General features: G+C 45.9%; 1 protein-coding gene across 1 annotated transcript in view; it reads left to right on the top strand.

Annotated features, from left to right (window-relative positions):
* The window catches only part of CSMD1 (CUB and Sushi multiple domains 1), a gene marked incomplete at both ends in the record, with an annotated part of 1,981,616 nt that overhangs the window by 1,764,991 nt on the left and 202,380 nt on the right, over nucleotides 1-14,245 (top strand). The window contains one exon of the mRNA XM_080796866.1: nucleotides 12,142-12,246. Coding sequence (XP_080652992.1) covers nucleotides 12,142-12,246 — 105 coding nt within the window. The remainder of the gene's footprint in view (nucleotides 1-12,141; nucleotides 12,247-14,245) is intronic.

Here is a 14,245-nt window from a genome sequence, read left to right as displayed (position 1 = left end):
TGGGTTTTCACGATGTAGGCATCATTAATTCCATCACTAGATACAGATTGAACTCAATATTCAGCTCCTTCCCCTCCCAAAGGCTGGGAGGTCAGGCTGATGCCATCTGGCTCAGAGTCCCAAGCCTCTGAGTACATGATTGTCCTTCCCACAACCACCACCGTGAATTATCCTAAACGTAATCACCATCTTGGTGACCGTGAACTCAGGTGTGGTTGGAGGAGTCCACCGTGAATAACAAGGACGTTATTGCTCAGAATAGACCAAGGATTAAGAGTCTGGCTGACAATATGTTCTTCCAGGCACTCGGGTTGAATTTCTTTATACTTAAGTAGATTTCATTAAAAAGTGTACAGCATTGTCCCACATGCAAATCTATTATAATATCGCAATATTGCAAACATGCTTTTTTCTGAAGTTAAACAGACCACTTAGATTTTTTTAGTTTAATATTCAAAAATTTATATGTTTTTTGAGATGACCTGAAGATGTTCGATTTGTGGGAGATTTGCATTGTTTCTAGGACATTTCCACCCTCCCAGACAATAGTGGTTTTTTTGTTTGTTTGTTTTGGTTTTTTGTTTTTGTTTTTGTGAATGAGCCTAATCAACACATCATCCTCATCTGGGCTGTTTTCTGCCTTTGCTACATATGCACTCCATGGGGGAAAAAATGAGCGAGAGCCATGTTCACAAATTTGACTTTTTTTTTACAGTTGTAGCCCTTGTGAATACCAAAGGTATGTTCAATTGAAGAAATGATTCATGGTTCCATGTATATGTCCAACTGAAAAAATAATCAAGAAAATTGATAATTTATGCTCTACATATGTATATTAGTTCCCTCTTACCTGTAGTTTTGCTTTTCCGTGGTCTGAATTACCCACACACAACCGTCGGTGGCCCATCTGGAAGCAGAGGCCCCTCCTTCTGACATGTTGTCTGAAGTCAGTGGCAGCTTGACACTCTGTCACATGCTGGGGTCACTCACCTCCCTTCATGCTGTCCCACAGGCATTTCATCATCTCACACCATCACGAGAAGGCTGAGGACAGGACAGTAACATATTTTGAGAGAAAAAGAGACCACGTTCACAAAACTTTTATTATGGTACTTGTTGTAATTATTCTGTTGTACTTAGTTGTTCATCTCGTACTGTGCCTAATTTATAAATTACACTTCACAGGTGTGCACGTGTAGGAAAATACACGTAACATGTATAGGGTTTGGTGCATCCGTGGTTTCAGGCATTCACTGGGGTCTTAGCATATACCTCGTGTGGTTCAAAGGGACTGCTGTGTGACACTGTATGTAATACAGCGGCATCAGGGGAAGGGAGGCTTTATACCCTGCACCTCTCTCATAGTTCTACATGGAAACTTGAGGTTTCGATATCATTTTACTTACCCTCACCCAAGGGAAGAGCGATGGCTTTTCTGATGGTGAGAGCCTCTTGCTCTTGGGGTTGGGAACCTGATGACCCCCGCTGAGGAGAGGAATGCGACTACATTCATCATCATTGGTCTCTTTTTACTCATCCTCCTACTCATGGATCATTGGGGCCTGTCTGTCTCTTTCTTTCTCTAGGTTTTGGCTGAGACCAAGTATCTGAGGGGTCTCCTGTCTTCACCCCTGTAAGCTTTGGGGTAAATTATCTTAGGTTCTGGCTTCTAGCCCTCTGTGTCTCTCCATCTCTGTCTTTCTACATGTGTGCTGCACTGTGTGGGTCCCCAGCCAAACCTCGGCCTTGACCCGCATCCTTAACCCATGTAGGTTCTCGGAAGCCTTGCTCCCTCTTCTTTGGAGGGTTATGCTACATTTGTCCAAATTTAAAAAATGGAGCTTCATCTTACTTCTGGCTGTGGATCTCCTCTTTACTGCCTGCTGGACAGACTCACAAGGCTGTGAGGGAGAGTGGTTTCAAACCCAGGGGACATAACATGGCGTCTTCATAGTAGAACTTAATTTTGTGAGGGATGGCATGAGTTTTAAGATTTCATTTTGGCTGACTTTCTTTGTCCGTATACTTGTTGGGTGGGTTTGGTACAGTCTGGGACTACGCAAAGAGCGGCGGAACAAGCCAGCAGCTGGGAACATTGAAAGGCTGGGGGCATACACGGGAGCTGAGGATGTAAGTCATACTGAGAGTAGTGCAGGGTTCTCAGTGTTGGAGAAAGGAGTTAGAAAGATGGAAATGAGGAAAGCTGATTGGATTTGAAAGAGAGGTATCACGGTGAGCTTGTGGTTTTAATATGTATAGATGAAAATTAAAAAGTAAGTGTGCACATGTGCATATTTCTTACCTCTGTCTTTTGACAGATACAAAACAGCAGCCCAGCAGCAGTGAACCCCTCTAGTACCCAATCTGGGCTTCTAAATCATAATGTAATACCGTCTTCCCTAGAGGAGCCAAGTGTTCTTGCATAAAAGAAGATTCATTTCTCAAGGCTCTGGTAGGAAAAAAAAAATACACGATGGACCATTTTGTATAAAATAGAAATCTATGAGTCCATCCAGCTATAAGAGGGTACGTGCATCAATGAAATGAATGAAAAAGAGATTTCCCTTATAGAATGCCAACTAATAAATCTAGAAGGAGGCAGAATTAGAGCATCACCATTTGGCAACCGTTAAGATCGTTAATGATTCAGGCTGGAACATCAGTGGATGCTGGAACTGACTTGTAAAGTTCCAACGAGAAGTAGCATGTACGCAGTCACCGTGCGTGTCCCCACCTGATCTGTGCTCATCAAAAGCAGGGGAGTGGTAACTTCAGGGGGAGGAGCCTGGCAGACGCCACCTTCGCCAAGCGTGAACGTGAAGGTCACCAAGAACGCAGCAAGGTCCGCACTGGTGTGCTGGTGCCCCTGCTGTCCACACAGACGAACCAAAGAGCTCCACAGGTTGGTTGGTACACTCTCCCATCCTGGCTGGTTTAACAGCCGCCATGATGCCGTGTACGCAGGGCTGGGATGACACGCAGCCTTTCAGCCTGAACGAGCCAGCCCCCTCACACCCCAAGAGCGAGCGGGGAGCAGAGGAGACAACCCAGCAAGAATACAGCGTCGCCTTTTGACATTCTTGCCCAAAATGCAAAGACTGTCGGACATACTCAAATTGAAGAATATTCCACACAAAAAAATGTGCTTGTATTTTTCAAAAGTATCAAATCGAGGAAGGCATGGGAAAGACTAAGAAAGTCTTCCCGATGGAAGGAGACGAGGAGAATGGAAGATGGCACGTGCTGAGTGATTACGGACAGAGTCCCTTCGCTAGCAGAAAGAAGAGTCTTGGAAATTGAACAAGATCTGTATGTTACATCTCTGCCACATAAACTCATATGTTTGTTCGTTTTTTAGAGTTTGCCATGTTCTGTTGTAAGGAAACCATACTGAAATTTACAAGAAATAGGCCATCACATTTGCGACTTGCTCACAAATGGTTTAGGATAAGATAATTTTACATGTACACATAAATGATTGGGAGGTAGAGATAGACACAATTAGGATATGCTATGTGGAGAGACAGTGGATGTGTGGAAGCTTTTGTACTTTTTTTAAGGTAGAGATGATTTGAAATGTTTTAACAGGAGATTTAAAAAAAAACTTTCTATGGAAAAAATGACAAATCAGCCATAAAATTGAATATTTTTTGGAGCTATAATATATATATATATATATATATATATTTTATTTCTTTTCAATGCAACAGTAAGATTTTATTTATTTATGTGACAGAGATCACAAGTAGGCAGAGAGGCAGAGAGAGAGGGAGAAGAGGAAGCAGGCTCCCTGCTGAGCAGAGAGCCCGGTGCGGGGCTGGATCCCAGATCCTGGGATCATGACCCAAGCTGAAGGCAGAGGCTTTAACCCACCGAGCCACCCAGGCACCCAAATTTGAATATTTTAAAAAACATAATCAGTATTTAAACTTTTTCTGTTTCTATGGTACTTTTAAAAATATCTATGAAAGAATATCGAACCCAATTTGAAAGTTAGTGGTTGAGTACAAACAAACAAGAATGAGAAGTTGTTAGAGGTACATACTTCAGGAAAAACAGTAGACTGACTTCTTGAATAAATTCGTGTTTTTTAGAATTTTTATTTCTGTTTGAACAGCTCTGTATATGTAAGGCTTATGTTGTAAGCCATCTAAAATTATTTTTGAGAGTCGGCAGGTTATAAATTATAAATGAATAGAGTACATCAAAATTCATACCAATTTGTAGCTGACAATCTGTATTAAGGGTAAGCAAATATCTGTGGTGATGGTAGAATCAGTAGGGGCAGTAACATCCTTTCTCTGTTTTCTTTGTTGGGTGTTGCTCTATGTAGGTCACACTAAAACAATGTAATCACAAATATACTGCCTGTGGCAGCACTTAAAAAAAGATCTCCCAGCTGCATTTTGTGTGGTGGGAAAGTCGTCTTCTGCTGTCCCTCTCCAGGAGGAGCCTCAGGGGCCGCTCTGTGCAGCAGGTGCGGGGACCCGGTGCTCCCGGGCCAGCATCCTCCCAGCTTCTCCGGCTAACTGGCACGTGTGGGTTTTGTGTGTCACCTGAGGCATCAAAATACGGCAGCTTTTGCAGAAGAGCTGGTGATGAGCTCTCCGGATCAAGGTCTGAGCAAGGGCAGGGCATGGCTCAGGAATTGCTACAATTAGCAGTAGCGCGTAGAAGCAACGTGATTCCCAAAGCATCGCTCCATACACAGTCACGTACGACGCACGGGTCCGGGACTTAATATCGTCTTCACCTTCTAGAATTGGGAACGTGTTAGATGTTTTCAGTGACGGAACGGATCTGTGTCAGAGTGGGTGGGTGGGTGGGTGGGTGGGTGGATGTGAGTTTTCTGACCCCACTGTAACCCGGTCGACTGCAGACGAACAGACGAAAACGTCGAACAATGTGCAGTGGGTCCCGGGTGTGCAGATGTGGGGACCGGAGGCAGTGAAGTAGCTTCTGGAAAGTGTACGTTAGAGTCTCATCCCCCAAAGAGAGGCACGGAACTAGCAGGAAGCCCTTGGGACGTGTCGTCCTACATGTGCTTTCAGAGAAAAGCTGTGTCTCTACAGCCCTGGGTGGCCAGGGAGCCGTTTTTGGAGGACACGGGAGCCGGGTCGTTTTCTAGTCTTGGGTAGAAGACCCACGGGTGGGAAGCGAGGAGAGGTAGCTGTGCTTTAAAAAAGAGTTTTAGTTAATGAAGCGAAGTAACGTAATGGAGACAGTCACTGATCACCCCAATACGGGTAAAGCCAGGCAACGGGTCGTGCAGAGGCTGTCGTGAGAGCGAATCTGGTTAGATGAGTGAGATCTATTGCAACATTATTCTTTCTGCAAACTTTACCTAAATCTACAAAAACTGCTTGCGTGGGTAGCCCGGGTACTAAGACCCTTGCTGTGATGAGCGCTGAGGACTGTGCCAGGTTGTTCAGTCGCTACCTCGTGCACCCGAAGCCCCCACAACACTCTCTGTTAACTACCCTGGCTTTACAATTGTAAGAAGTTGGAAAACCACTGGAAAAAAAATTAAATTAAAAAAATAATGCCAGAGTGAGAAGACAGCAAGCATCATACACAATCAACAAAAGTGGGTAAAAATCAGTGTTTTTGGTGGGTGTGTCTTGAGCTGGGCCCACTTCCTGGCCTTCCTCCCTCCTCCCAGGTTCCTCTCGGAGGCCCTGGGCGTGCCCTCTTTGGCGGGGAGGAGAGACAGTGTTTCTCAGGATAATTACTTCTGTTTTTGGGAGCAGGCCAGGCTCCCCCTCCTTTTTTTAATTATGTTCATTTAGCCCCTGTGTAGCTGCATCACTCGCTTCTGACACGGTGTTCCCCAACTCCGCAGCTGCGTGTAGCGCCCAGTGCTCACCAGCACACGTGTGTTCCTCAATACCCACTTCTCCTGTCCCTCACCCGCTCCCTTCTGCAACCCTCCGTTTGTTTCCCAGGATCCAGAGTCTCTCATGGCTCGTCTCCTCTCTGATGTCTCCCCCTTCGGGTTTCCTCCCCTCCGCTCCGGCCCTCCATGCAAGTCCTCACGTGCCACATGGGAGTGAGACCCTATGACAGGGTCACCCCTCTTTGCAGCACCCCCTATCCGAACTCTCAGTTACTAGGTAGTTTCAACAAGAGTCTCTCTTTATAGGTTTGTGCTAACCAGCCGGGATGGGCTTACGGTTGAAAAACAACTTATGTGTCTGCCTATCTCTGTCTCAGACTGAGGTCACACAGCACCTGGGTTAAGCCTTCAAATCTCTTCTAAGTATCTCCCACGTGACACACGACGACGTGCTCTTACAGCGAATCGTGCTCTCACGCGTCAGGCCTGAAAAGGCATCACCTCTCAGAGTGGCCTGTCTCGACAGCCAGGAAGGTGTTTGGGACACAGACCCCACATCTGTCAGGGACTCCAACTTCCAGAGGAATTTACCCGCACACATACTTGTGAGTGTGCCCATGCACAGTCAGACCAGTGCACACAGTGTACTTGTGATTGTGCCCACGCACAGACAGACACTTGTGAGTGTGCCCGCACACAGACCAGTGCACACAGTGTACTTGTGATTGTGCCCGTGCACAGACACTTGTGAGTGTGCCCGCACACAGTCAGACCAGTGCACACAGTGTACTTGTGATTGTGCCCGTGCACAGACACTTGTGAGTGTGCCCGCACACAGTCAGACCAGTGCACACAGTGTACTTGTGATTGTGCCCGCGCACAGACACTTGTGAGTGTGCCCGCACACAGTCAGACCAGTGCACACAGTGTACTTGTGATTGTGCCCGCGCACAGACACTTGTGAGTGTGCCCGCGCACAGTCAGACCAGTGCACACAGTGTTTCCTATTCTTCCTTTTTCTCACTCTCCTCTTTCCAGCACAGGTGAGGAACGGTTTGGATTCTGACAGGCCAGAGATTCCGAGGCACATGCTCGATCTGAGTGTGACCCTTGGTAAATGCAGGGAAGGACTCTCAGTGCTAACCCAAGGTCGAAAGAAAGTCCGGAATGCATTTGCAGACTGGAGTCAACACGCTCATCTGCGCTTATGACAGGATATCTTATTGGCATGTTGTTTCTGTCTCCCTGCACGGGCATTCTTCCTGACCTCGAGCCAGGAGACGGCCTGGTTTTGCACTTGGTAGGGTCTAAAGACCTGGGTTCAAGCCTCTCCTGGCTCTGGACTTCCAAACCCACAGCTCCTGAAAGCAGAGAGGATGGCAAGGCTCAGGGTGCAAAGAGCGACATGGCCAGAAGGAGGGTGAGGGGCTCCCCAGCCTGCAAGCCCTCCGGGGACTCAAGTTATGGTGGACTCGCTCACGGGGCTGCGGGGAGGTGGCGGGGCCCGGGGCGTGCGGGTCCGACGCACTGACAGAGGCCGAGGGCAGTCTGCCGAAGGCCGGCTCTGCGCCTTGGAGCTGCTGCAAACCGAGGGACCCTGTGAGCTCGGGGAATGAGCAGATGGGATGTGAAGAGCAGGAGACCCGAGTGCTGGGGGCTGTTTACTCTGACCCCCAGTCAGGATGGGGATTGAATTCCCCCCCGGCCTACGGGATGAGCCCTCAGAGCACATTAAAAGAGTTTAAAAATGTCAGTGAAACGCTGTCTTTCATCCACGTCGGGAAATGAAATTGACCAGCAGTGTTGATTTGTGACAAGCGGCTTTGTGTGCGGGACGAGAAGGCGGACGAGGGTGTGGGAGCTCAACGGGGGCTCACTCCAGCGGCCAGGCGGGAGCTGAGAGCGACGACGGCTGCGGGCCACAGAGCAGAGGCTCCCACACTCCGTGGCTCGCGGGCGGGTCTCTCTGTCCCTTGTCGTCAGCGGCTGAACGACGCACCGGGCTCTGAGGCTCTGTGCTGAGCGGGGGAGGTTCTGCCTGGTGTGTAGCCAGGAAGTAACCGGTGTGCCTGGTGAGGGGGCTTCTGGGTTCATCAAGCTGACGGAGACGTGTTTACTGCGTGGGCAAGTGAGTGACTTAGTGTGAGAAGGGAGGGGAGATGGTTGAAGGAGTAGGACGAGGTAGGAGTCACTATTGCATCATGTTAGCTCAATTTTTAATTTTTGAGGAAACTCCATACTGTTTCCCAGAATGGTTGTGCCGGTTTGGATTCCCACGAGCAGTGTAAGAGGGTTCGTTCCCCTTCCTCTGCATCGTCGCCAACCCATGCTTGTGGCAGCGTGATGTACAACAGCCGAGATACGGAAGCAGCCTGTGTGCCCACTGATCGATGACTGGATAGAGAAGACATGGTGTGGACATACGATGGGATATTACTCACCATGAGAAAGAATGGCATCTCGCCATTTGCAACAACATGGATGGGGCTAGCGAGGGCTTTGCTAAGTGAAACAAGTCAGCCCGAGAAAGACAGTTATGATATGATTTCACTCATGTGTGGATTCTAAGAAGCAAAACAGATGAACAAATTAAAAAAGAGAGACAAACAAAAAACAGACTCTCGGATGTAGAAAACACACTGGTCGTCATCACGGTGGGGGTGGGTGGGGGCTGGGGAAATAGGTGTCGGGGATTAAGAATGCACTCGTCGGGACAAGCACTGAGTAACGCGTGAAAGTGTTGAGTCATATCGTACACCTGAAACTAATGTAACGCTGTACGTGAATTATAATTGAGTGTTAAAAAAAAGGTAAAATGGGTTGAAGAGAAACAGGCTACAATTATGGGGACACCTCGAACAGAAAAATCAGTTGTGAAAAAGCAGCTAGAAATACAGGCATTGGTTAGATCATGCAAGGTCTTTAGACCAAATCAAGGAGGCTGAAATTCCATTCTAAGATCATCATGAAACCAGAAAAGACCTCGAATAGCCAAAGGAATATTGAAAAAGAAAGCCAAAGTCGGTGGTATCACAATTCCAGACTTCAAGCTCTATTACAAAGCTGTCATCATCAAGACAGTATGGTACTGGCACAAAAACAGACATATAGACCAATGGAACAGAATAGAGAGCCCAGAAATAGACCCTCAACTCTATGGTCAACTAATCTTCGACAAAGCAGGAAAGAATATCCAATGGAAAAAAGACAGCCTCTTCAACAAATGGTGCTGGGAAAATTGGACAGCCACATGCAGAAAAATGAAATTGGACTATTTCCTTACACCACACACGAAAATAGACTCAAAGTGGATGAAGGACCTCAATGTGCGAAAGGAATCTATCAAAATCCTTGAGGACAATGCAGGCAGCAACCTCTTTGACCTCCACCGCAGCAACTTCTTCCTAGGAACATCGCCAAAGGCAACAGAAGCAAGGGCAAAAATGAACTATTGGGATTTCATCAAGATCAAAAGCTTTTGCACAGCAAAGGAAACAGTTAACAAAACCAAAAGACAACTGACAGAATGGGAGAAGATATTTGCAAACGACATATCAGATAAAGGGCTCGTATCCAAAATCTATAAAGAGCTTATCAAACTCAATACCCAAAGAACAAATAATCCAGTCAAGAAATGGGCAGAGGACATGAACAGACATTTCTGCAAGGAAGATATCCAGATGGCCAACAGACACATGAAAAAATGCTCCACATCACTCGGCATCAGGGAAATACAAATCAAAACCACAATGAGATACCACCTCACACCAGTCAGAATGGCTAAAATTAACAAGTCAAGAAATGACAGATGCTGGCGAGGATGCGGAGAGAGGGGAACCCTCCTACACTGTTGGTGGGAATGCAAGCTGGTGCAACCACTCTGGAAAACAGTGTGGAGGTTCCTCAAAAAACTGAAAATAGAGCTACCCTATGACCCAGCAATTGCACTCCTGGGTATATATCCTAAAGATACAAACGTGGTGCTCCGAAGGGGCACGTGCACCCGAATGTTTATAGCAGCAATGTCCACAATAGCCAAACTGTGGAAAGCGCCTAGATGTCCATCAACAGATGAATGGATAAAGAAGATGTGGTATATATACACAATGGAATACTATGCAGCCATCAAAAGACATGAAATCTTGCCATTTGCGACGACGTGGATGGAACTAGAGGGTATCATGCTTAGCGAAATAAGTCAATCGGAGAAATATAACTATCATATGATCTCTTTGATATGAGGAAGTGGAGATGCAAGGTGGGGGGGTTTGGGGGGAGGTAGGAAAAGAAAAAATGAAAAGATGGGATTGGGAGGGAGACAAACCATAAAAGACTCAATCTCAAGAAACAGACTGAGGGTTGCGGGGGGGAAGGGGGATGGGAGAGGGTGGTGGGGAAATGGACATTGGGGAGGGTATGTGCTATGATGAGTGCTGTGAAATGTGTAAACCAGACGATTCACAGACCTGTACCCCTGGGGATAAAAATACATTATATGTTTATTAAAATAAAAAAAAATTAAAAAAAAATAGAAAAAAAAATAAAAATAACCCATTCGCTGTCAAAAAAAAAAAAAAAAAAAAAAAAGATCATCATGATTTCATGAGAATTTTAGTATGAAATAATCATAAGTTTAAAAAAAAATTTCTTCCAACTCCTAGAGAATGAACTCTCTGGGGACAACAGTGGGTTCAGAAAACAGGCCAAGAGAGGGTTGTACTCCTTGAGCTCACGGGTGTAGGTGGAGGGCACTGGGGTGATGGCGGTGAAGGGGCAGGGGGAGGCGGGTGAGGTGGGGTCTGTGGGCAGGTTGCAGAGGAGTGCGGGGTCACAGAGAGAAGGAAGGCTCTGATGGGGGAGGGAGGAGGTGCTGACGGTGTTGTTGACCGGTGTGAGGAGTGCAGGAGGCTGGCCAGCGTTTGCAGGCTTGGATTATGAGTTAGGTTTGGCACACGCCATCTCCAAAGGTCCTTTGGACACCCAGGGATGTGAGGCCCACTGGAATCTCTCCCTGGAGCCGTTGACTTAGAGCTGGTAGAGGACACCAGGATCCCTGGAGAGGGAAGGATGATGGAGGAGCTTCCCTCTCTGACGATGTTCATCTGTCTTGGATAATTATGAGCTTATCTCCTTATTCTATTATTTAAAATAGTATTTCTTTCTTGACACAATAGGGTTATTTTCAGTGTAGCTCGGTCTAGTCATTTGCTCACACCATGGTGAGTTTGACCCGGCAGGTGTTTCCTCGACTCTCCTCAGTGCTGAGTACACATTTGAGAGAGCACGGCCGTGCAGGCAGCAAAGCGTGTGCACTCGTAGAACAGGGAATTTAGAGCGGCTTATCATTTCCCTATGGAATGCCTCCCGCCGGAATACTTTAAAATTCCTATTGATGGACATTCTTCTTCTTCTCAGCCCCTCCAGCATCACATGTCTTTGTCACTCTTGTCCTCAACGTCTGTACATCTCCTACTGACTTGTCGGTCGTCACAACACGGGCGGAACATTTTAAGTAAAGACATTATTTGTCACAAACCTGCCTTTTCCTTTTCACACGTGCTTCGTTGGAATCATGTGCCGATCTCAACGGGAACAGTAGTCAGCGCACACGAGGAGAGAAGAGAGAAAACATAGTCAAAAGCAGCATTTAATCAATAATATATTGGATCAGTCCCCCAGGCTAACGGTGCCCCTGTCTCCTCCCCCCGCCCCCGGGCCCCCATAAGACAGGCTCGTTTAAGTTTTGCCCCTTCTCTGTTCAAGCCAAAATAAGAAAAAAACAAAACGATTGTGCTGTTAAAGGAATGCAGTGTGAGGGGCACCTGGGTGGCTGGGCTGGTTACACGTCTGTCTTGGGTTCAGGTCTTGATCCGAGGACCCCGGAGGGAGCCCTGCATCAGGATCCCTGCTCAGTGGGGAGTCTGCTTCGCACTCTCCCTCTGCCCCCCCCCATGCTTGTGTGTGCACTCTTTCTCTCTCCCAAATAAATAAATATGATCTTAAAAAAAAGAAGAAGAATGCAATGTAAAAAGCCAGTGCATGGGGATATAGTAGAATTGGTGAGTTCGTGCACTGAGACAATAGATGTCATGTCGGCTTGAGGAGAACAGAGAACACGTGCCACTTTATGGTACGAGAACAAGAGAAAGGCTCAAAGTACAGAAGGATTAGAGCCAGTACACAGATTACACGGGTGGCCACCAGGCCATGGGGATTTGCAAACTGAAGCAGACACCACATCTGTGGTATAGACAGGAAAGCGAATGCATTTGTCAAATGAGTCCTCTTCTCCGTGTCTCCTGCAGGAACCACAGTCCCAGCCCTTCTGAACAGCACCTCCAACCAGCTCTACCTGCATTTCCAGTCCGATATCAGTGTGGCCGCTGCTGGCTTTCACCTGGAGTACAAAAGTAAGGTCAATTCTTTCTGCATCCGACTTCCCTTGTTTTACCGAGCGCCTTTCTGAACAAAACGGAAGTCCACGCCCTTACTACGCAGGAAAATAGTGTTGTTCTAAAACTACAAGTTGCATGAACGTGCATCGTATAAAATCTCTCTCAATGCAATATATGTTGTAAAAAGCAAAGGAATGAGGACATGCAGATGTTAGTATCTGGAGTAATTGTTGAAAAGCACAAAGCGACACTATTGGTGCAATTCCTGATTTTCTTGTGAGTGATAGCAGATGTTCATATTAATGTCCCGAAACGTCGCCTTTCCACTTGTAGCCTCCAAGGCTGTTAGCAGAGGCCCAGCACGGAACCACCACCGAGCCTGCCGCTTTGTGTATTATTCATTTTAATTGGGAGAAGGTATTGCGAAGGAGATGCTAACCTTTTAAAAATGAATGTGCAGATGAGTTAAGAGTCTGATAAATGGGTTGACAAAGGTCAAATTCGCAACTCTTCTTTGGCGTTTGATGTTGCAGGTAAACCTTGTAAAAATGAAATAAGAATTTCCAATGAGAGTCAGGTTTATTTTAGGACATGTTTTCAAGCACTGAAAATGCTTAATGTTGATATTCATCATCTTTAATAAGCAGTTGCAAATAAGCAAATACATGGATAAGTTTTAATAAGTGATCTTTTGAATTGAGATAAACAGTTTGCTGAGATGTAAATGCATGCATGTTTTTGAAAGGCCAGATTTCCAGCTGATGATAAATATTCTGAACCAGACACAAACCACGGGGCTGTTTCCCATTTCAGTTAAATTCCCCTACTTATTACAGGCATTTGTATGCAAGTTTATTCCAATTTATTTGAATAGGACTACTTTGGTGACAGTGTAAAATGATGGTGTGGATGTTATTTATGTAGGAAATGTCTGGGAAAAAATCTGTTACTTTGATACATTTTGTGAACATCTGTAGATGGGAAACTATCAGCCTTATTTATGATAGTGTTAATAAATTCACTAATGTTTTTAGCAACGTTAGAACTCAGGAATGCTCTTCTGTCTTTCTCGCAAACTCATCTCGTGGATTTGGGCTTTTCACTCACTTCTTATAAAAAGAGGTGCTCGTAAAATAATTCGTCCTCAGTTGCTATTGTGTACAATTACAGTGGCAACAATATAATTATCTACTTTCCACTTTATTCCTAACCAATATACTTCATTAAAAGAGAAAGACTGAGGTATTTACCACCAAATCCATCTTGCTTAAATATCCAAGGCCTTTTTCAAATACTTACCATATTTATTTTTTGGTTGCCCAGACTAATGCTACATTTTCATTTGCTAACCTTTGTTCTGAGGGATTGTTTTCTGGTGCTAACACCATTCTGAACCCCCCACCCCCACCCCGGTGTCATTTGTGTCCTCCCAACTTCCTGTATTATTTATAGGCACTCATTTCCTTCTGATTCCTTGGGCCAGAGTTGAAAATATGTGTCATTTTAAGGGTTTATAGAATTAATCTCATTGAGGCCAACCTCAAACAGTGTAAGGACTGTTGAATTAAGCTGCCAAAAGATTGTCACATATTTTTAATCTGTTGACATATTTCCATCTACTTAAAATATGTACCATCGATCTGCAAGCCTCTAAATTCAGATTTGTCACTAAAATTGATATTCATGAAATTATAAGAAAAACGACGAAAACACACACTCTGTGCTGGGTCCTGCTCTGAACATGTTACAGCTACTTATTCACTTGTCCTCCAAAAGCCCTGGTTTGAGGGATGCCCAGCACTTAAGGAAGGAAGGACACGGCCTGTAGTCGCACTGCTAGTGACGCATGGAACGTGAGACATTTTGTCACCAAGGCCCTTGACCGAACCCCGTGCGAGGATCCCAACGGTCCCATCAGAAAGGCAGCATGCACTGCTCTGTTTTACAAATGACAACCCCAAGGGTCATGAGCAGGTCGATGACCCAAGGAAGGTAGAGGAGCTTATGAATCGAT

The sequence above is a fragment of the Martes martes genome (genome assembly GCF_963455335.1).
Source record: "Martes martes genome assembly, chromosome: 2".
NCBI classification, from domain to species: Eukaryota; Metazoa; Chordata; class Mammalia; order Carnivora; family Mustelidae; genus Martes; species Martes martes.
Note: the sequence above shows the minus strand (reverse complement) of the source record. Positions and strands in the feature narration are given on the sequence as shown.